Raw genomic sequence first — 7,061 nt, forward strand, 5'->3', positions numbered from 1 at the left:
TTCCTCTTCCACCCGAACAACAAAAAAAAAAAAAAAAAAAAAAATTTTTCTTTTTCTCCCCCCCCCCCCCCCCCCCCCCCGCAGCTCTCGTGTTTGTGCCTCTATCTGGGTCCAGGCTTCCCTTCTCAGACTAATATGTTTATTAATATTTTTCATTATTATTCTGACTCGTTCTCCTGTATAGTTTCTGATCGGCTAATCTAGTTTATTATGTTAAACTGGATCTCCGCGGTCTGAAAAAGACGGACAAAATAGATCAAACAAACGAACAAAACGAAAAGGTTTCTTTTAAAATCAGTCTCTTTCGAATAAAATGCAAAATATTCTTATTTACAGGTTTATGACTGCTGATCATCTTGTTCTTCACGTGGAAAGAAAAGTCAAGACGGATTTAGAAAGGGCAAAAAAAGAAATATTTACTAATACCTTTGGATCCTCTATTATATTCATATTACATGGAAGGATGCTACTTTGCCAATATCCATGAACATCCACGTAGTAATAATAATGATATAATAATAATAATAATAATAATAATAATAATAATAATAATAATAATAATACCAGGGAGTCTAATTGGCATTGAACTGTTGGTCAAAGTTCCACCAACAATTATATCTGTTGTTGGGAAAAACACAAAAAATACTGAAACTGGGATCAAATAAATACATAACTTAGATGCGTTGATTCATATTAAAAATAAATAGGTTATAAATAAAGCTCATGTCCCAAAAATAACAAAAAAAAACAGGGAAAGAATCCTCCAACACAGTCAGTTTGAGTCACTCCTCTCCGTCCAGGGTTCAGCCTCAATCGGCCGCCTCGCACCATATAAAGGCCTCCAACAGTTTTATTTTTCTCTGGCTCGTCCCGTTTTTATTTGTATCAGTCTTTGTTTCATTTCTTCTTAGGAGTCCTGCCGAGTTCGGCGTACAAAAAAAAAGGGAAGCCAGCAGGGACCGGCTCACCGCTGAGTCGGCCGAGTAAGCACGCTGGACATGGGGGGTAGAGGCAGCGGAGGCGGCTCACCGCCCCCCAGGCCGTGCAGCAGGATCCGCGGGACCAGGGGTCTCTGCAGGCCCGGCGGGGGCGCCGAGGGGCCTCTGTACAGGTAGAGGGCCGCTCCGGGGTCCAGGTTGGACACCAGGCTTTGCGGGTAGAAGTACGGGGATGGGAACATCCTCTGCAGGGCGGAGTAGTTCCCGGCCTCCGCCAGCAGCTCGAGACCCACCGCCGTCTGCCTCTTCCACTTCGTCCTGGAAGAGAGGAAAGACTCTGATTTAGCTTTGAGCACGCGCGCATCGATACATACACGGAGCATTAGTGTGTGTTTGGATCTGACACACGCCGAAATATCTCCCGTCTGTTTACCTTGGGTCCAATTGCAAATCAGCAATACATCTGTTTATTTATTTTTATTTTTAAAGCACCAAAGTCTCCAACCTGCCACTTGTACTCACACCCAAGGATGTCTGTTAGATTGCCCGTATGCACTCCACGCAGGTGAATAATTCATAATAAAGATAATTGAGTAGATATAGTGGTTTGTTTGAATTATTGATATGCACACATGCAACAATGCATTATTCATACGCCAAAGTGTTGTTTTTATATTTATTTATGTAATTTAGCTGCCTGGGAGTCAAAGCTGTGGAAGAATAAATGCTGAAGTTAATTCAACCAAAAACTGCAGAAAACCGATTTATCTTTTTTTTTAACATTGATGAAGACGGTTTCTTTTGCAAGGAGTTATTTATTTACAAAACGTTGACGGCTCGGTTTCCCAGCTACATGCAGGGTCATTGTGTGAATTAAATCGGACGCTGCTAAAGTAATCGTGTTGCATGAAGATGCTGAAAACTGAGGAGATGAACTCAGACAAGCGTCCCAAACCCCCAATAAATAGAATGGACCGAAGGAAAACACGTGTGTCCGTGATGTGATCTTGTGTTTTCTGTTAAAGTATAGGTGCTAAAAATCGAAATATATATAAAGCTGCAAATAAATCCAATTCAACCCATTCTCCAGACAATTCGGTGACGCTAAAATAAATAGGATCAATTAATCAGCTGTCAATCAAAGCCTATGTTATTGTGAAGGGAAAGTAAGAGCTGAAACTAATTGAAGGGTTAGTTGAATTGACAGAAAGGTAAATCCTGATTAATTGTTCAAAGTGATAATGCCACTGAATGTATCTTAACACGTGCCCCTTTGTGCTCTGGGTAACTGGGGGTTTGTCCACAAAAATGATGACATTTTATGGACCAAACGATTAATCGAGGAGAAAAAAAATCGGCAGATTAATCAATAATTAAAATAGCGTTTGGTTTCAGCCCTAGTGGCAGAGGCTCATGTGCAGTTAAGTAAAGTGAACTCATGCCACCTTTAGGGTGAGAGGAAAACATGGCGTCCCTGGGTCCATGGAGTCATGAGCCAGCCGTGAGAAACCAGATTTACCCCCCTCCCCCTCCTCTTAAGTAGCAGCAGCAGCAGCGTCTTTACCTCCGGTTCTGGTACCAGGTCTTGACCTGCGTGTCGGTGAGGTTGAGGGAGGCCGCCAGCTCCATGCGGTCCTGGACGCTCAGGTACTTCTGCCGCTCGAAGCTGCGCTCCAGCTGGGCCAGCTGGTGGTCCGTGAAGGCCGTCCGGGCCTTCCTGGGCTTCTTCATCCGGACCTGAGAACTGTCCCTGCTGCTGGAGATGTCCCTGTCCCCCTCCTCTTTCACTGTCGGACAAATAACGGAGAGAGAAGAAGGTGAAAACAGAGAAGTGGCCTCATGTGTAATGTAACGCGACATCTTTGTGTGGACAAATGAATCTGTGCAGAAGGCAGACAAATATCAGAGTCAACTGAAATACAACAGTGAGTCTCTTTTATTGCCCTGTAGCTCTTCATTCGCGTGAAGCTGCTTACTTTGATCAGAGAATCGATAAGGGAGAAAATAAAATATGACATGAAGTTAGTTGGATGAAGGCAAGCCATCAAGAGGCAAAAGAGAATTCGAATACAATTCTATCTTCGTTTTGTTTTTTATGAGAAACAATTTGACCTGCATGTCCTGTGTGAGGTGCGCCAAATAAAGGCTTGATTGCTTGATTGATTAGCTGGATTTAATATAATAATAATTATAATCCAATTATTGCTGCCCCTCTCAAAAGACGCGATAAAGCCTGCACATCTGGAACTATACAGCAGCGCTGCAATTGTCTTTAAATGTCATTTGTCCGTGTTAAAAAAGTGAGGTCAAATAAAACCGCGCATTTTATTTGTAGTCATTTTAAATCGCTGGATTTAACACCACGTGAATCAAAGGTGAACATTTTGCGTAATGCGAATTTTATAGAAAGAGTCAAAAAAGGCTTCAAACATTTAGTCAAAATGTTTTTTTAAAAACACGTCTGATTTTCTTTTTCTATTTTTTTACTATTTATCTACACTTGACAGCCATTGACAGTTTCCACTGCGGAGTGTGAAATCACGGCGCTAGTAACAGTGCCTATAGGCTATATGGAGCTATTTGATTTGGGCTTAAATTGTTATGAAAAGCTCTTCCAATATTCGCACTTCCAATCTGATATTCCTCCCGTCAGCAGAGCCGCAGCCTTTGTTCTCTTTCTGCGTGGTGTCATGTCAGGGCGAGCCTTGATATACAGTCCTTATAGTCAATTCTCTGAGAGAGAGAGAAAAAAGAAAGGCAAGAAAAGAGAGAGGGGGGGCGAGGCGAGAGATCTTGGTAGTTGAATAGTTGAATCGTCTCAAGGAGCACAATAATCCGCCTAATTGAGCCACAAGGGAAGGACGAGCCTTTCAACCGCGACCGGGGGAACTTCACAGGACCGTGGAAATGAGTGGAAATCAAGAGCCCGCGCGGCCTTGCGCGGTTACAAATCTGATTAGCGCCAGGGACAAATTGCATCAAATCCCCCGAAATATTAGGAGGCGGATTCGTGGAAATCAAAGCCACCGTGCAGGCGCGCCGTGGGGCCCCGCGGCTCCCTCAATCAATCAGCGCGTCGATGAGCATCTCCAGCCACCACCGTGACACACATGAGCGCGCGCGCGGACACACACACACACACGCGCGCGTGCACACACACACACTGAGTTTTTGTCGAACAAATTGATGACGTGACGCCGTATCAATAGCTTCCAAGAAAAGTGAACAAGGAATAAAACTAATGTGAGTCCATGAGTGAATAAAACAAAATAAAACAGTAAATATTGAAATCATAATATTAATAATGCATCCTCACATGTATTGAATTCGATGTTATATTTCCCCTCATAGCCTACAGCGGTCGTCGTCCTTACAGGCGCTGCTTCATTAAACTGTCAATGTAGGTGACATGTCTGTTATGGCTGACATGATTGGAAACAGAGAGGCCCTTGATGGCATTTATCTGGAGGCGACCCTGTCATCTCTCCCGTTCTTGCCTCCCTGACATTAACAGATGCTTTCTGGATATTCCGCTCACGTGAAGGCTTTGAAACGCGCCCGTGCTGATTCAAAATGGATAAACTTATTGAAAATGAACCCAATAGTCTGTCACCGCGCAGGGACAAATCTCAGGTTTCCACCACAGTGATGCTGCAGCAGAGGGCCGGCTCAATTTGCCCTCATTGATGGCCTCCGGTGGCCGGCTAATGAAATAGTGTCAGTTTATTGACGAAGATATTTTTGTCACTTTTCCCCCAATATTGTTCAAGCCGAGCTAGAAAATATTATTCTTCTACATTAAAGCTACATATTATTATTATTATTAGGAAGTCCTCTGAAAAAAAGGCCTACAATTTTTTTATAAGCGTATACCTGTTTTTATTATATTTATATGTCTTTGTGTTTTTTTATTTTTCATTGTCATCAGCTCATCTAAATGCATCCATTGTGCTTACATTATAAATTGCAGTTTGGCTTTCAATGTCATTTAAATCTATTGCTATTCCAACGTCATGCATTACACCAGATTGCACTACTTATTGTATTTAGTACACCTCTGATTGTTTTTATTTTTTATTTTCTTGCATTTATTATTGAATTGCTATTTAACGAAGTTTGTCCGAATTTGAAATTTTAAAAATACTTTTTAAAAAACGGACAAAGAAGCACCAAAACCAGACCAGCTGCAGCTAAACATTGTACAAAGATGGACCTAGACAGGACAAATATAGAATAGCAAAAGGACGAGCTAGATAGGCTAATGGGAATATTTTTCTACAAGAGCCAAAAGTCCCGTGTGAAAGCAGAAGGCTAACTCAGTTTCACCTCCAATCTCCTCTCCCCCGCAGAGCACTGTCTACTCTCTCCTTACCTTTATATTCACTGTCTGACGACGAGTTGCTGTGGATTTTCTCCATAAAGTCTTCTGCTATCTTGGAGACCAGCCTGCCCGCCTCCTGAGTCGGCTGTCCATTGCTGGAGTAGGGCGCGCACGCGGCGAGGGGCTTACAGTCCGCGAGAATGTCTCTGATGAGGAACGACGAGGTCACGGTCCTCTGTTGCGAACCCGCCGATATCTGCGCGTGTTGCAGGTGCGGCGGCAGGCCGACGCCGTGACCTTGCCTCTGGGCCACCTCGTCCGCGCACTCCCTTCGCGGCGACGGAGGCGACGAGCAGCCGCTCTCCGCGTCTGATCTCGGGCTGAACTCCAGCGGCGAGCGGCACTCCCCCACCAGGCTGTCCCCTTTGGACACCGGGCTTCCAGGCCTGCGGGACAGCAGCGAGTCGATGCCAAAACTGGACCCGTTGGCGGACGCCTCCATTGTCTTGGTCGAGGCCTCCTCAAACTAACATTTGGTATTCAGGACAAGTTTTATTTAAGGGAGGGAGGGAGGGAGGGGGGTTGTCTAAGTTGATCCAGCAGAGGAGAAAGAGCCCCCCGCCCGAGAAAAATGTTTTTGGATATGCTACAAATAAAGATTATTCATCCGCTATTTCCAGTTGCCCAACTGGTTCTTTAAAGAGCAAATATCTCCAGGCTAAGTTGTGTTACAGCAATCGTCCATGCATGATTTTGTAGTTGTTCTTTTTTTTGTCAAGTCTCGAAATTTGTGTCCTCCTGAAATCGATCGTCTCTTTTGGGAGAGTCGCAGTCGATTCTTCTTTTGCTTCCTTTAACACCAACTCCGTCTGTTGTTGAGTTCAGAAGGCTCGCCGGGAAGACTGACTGGCTATTGCTGAAACGCACTCACCAGCAAGACGCGAAAAGATGCAGAAAATACGGACTGTATTTGTGGATGTTTGGGAGCAGCAGCGCACCGGTCTGTTCGGAGGGTAAGAAAGCGTTTCAGCACCATGGACAGCTACGCGTCAGACCTGAGAGAGAGGACCGGAGGAAAACGGTCAGGGCAGCTTCGTCATGTGGCCACACAGAAGACGGATGGAAAGTGTTCGCATTCCTTCAAGTAGAGCAACAAAACCTTGACCAAAAATAATATATACTCGAAGCAGAGCGAGAGCGAGGAGTCCGAGAGCCGCAGCAGCAAAAATAAAGCAGCAGACGAGGAAGACGCGGGACGATGTGATGCGAGACTCACAATCGGAGAAAAAAAAAGGAGAGGTAAACTGGGTTAAATAGCCACAACTGGCAAGTAAGAGGACAAGATGCGATGGGGGTGGGAGGGAATCCCAAAAAATTGAACTTGAGGAAAAGTCAGGAGCTAGGTTTTAAGAGCGCCTCGTCCACGTGAGTCCCCTGTGACAAGCCTTCATTGGCTGAGGGGAGCTGGAAGTGGACCTCCCTACACGCCCACTCACTCTGCCTCACTCTGCCCCCCCCCTCCCTGCCTCTCCCATCCTCCCCTCTCTCTTGCCTGGCTCATCCTCACTTTGATAAAAGAGACACTGAATTCATCAGGAGACTCAGATCCAACTGTTTACAGGCAATTTTCACACTGTTTGCTTTCATTACATCATTGATGAGGCTTATAATGGGGTTATTATGTGGAGCGGCTCGGTGTTTTTCTTCTCAACTCCCTTTCTTGACTGGATTTGTTTCTCACCTCCACAGCTCCACTTTTTCTTTTTCTTTTTTCTTTTTTTTACAGATTTGTTGTTCAACCT

At 44.6% G+C, this 7,061-nt stretch overlaps 1 protein-coding gene across 1 annotated transcript; it reads right to left on the bottom strand.

The window, feature by feature from the left end:
• Positions 1-60: 60 nt before the first annotated feature.
• barhl1b (BarH-like homeobox 1b) lies at positions 61-6,620 on the bottom strand. The gene is made up of 3 exons (XM_031856039.1): positions 5,311-6,620; positions 2,503-2,725; positions 61-1,256 (listed from the first exon to the last, which is right to left on the bottom strand). The coding sequence occupies exons 1-3, from the start codon at positions 5,759-5,761 to the stop codon at positions 965-967; spliced, it is 966 nt and encodes a 321-aa protein (XP_031711899.1). The 5' UTR covers positions 5,762-6,620; the 3' UTR covers positions 61-964.
• Positions 6,621-7,061: the final 441 nt, after the last annotated feature.

This window comes from Anarrhichthys ocellatus, unplaced genomic scaffold (assembly GCF_004355925.1).
Source record: "Anarrhichthys ocellatus isolate YVR2014 unplaced genomic scaffold, GSC_Weel_1.0 scaffold16, whole genome shotgun sequence".
In the NCBI taxonomy this organism is placed as follows: domain Eukaryota; kingdom Metazoa; phylum Chordata; class Actinopteri; order Perciformes; family Anarhichadidae; genus Anarrhichthys; species Anarrhichthys ocellatus.

What these genes read in the sequence shown, in the direction of transcription:
- barhl1b (XM_031856039.1), bottom strand. Translation starts at nt 5,761, where the DNA reads ATGGAGGCGTCCGCCAACGGGTCCAGTTTTGGCATCGACTCGCTGCTG. An exon ending in GTCAGACAGTGAATATAAAG is followed by an intron (nt 2,726 to 5,310) that starts GTAAGGAGAGAG and finishes TTTGTCCGACAG; the next exon opens with TGAAAGAGGAGGGGGACAGG. An exon ending in ACCTGGTACCAGAACCGGAG is followed by an intron (nt 1,257 to 2,502) that starts GTAAAGACGCTG and finishes CCTCTCTTCCAG; the next exon opens with GACGAAGTGGAAGAGGCAGA.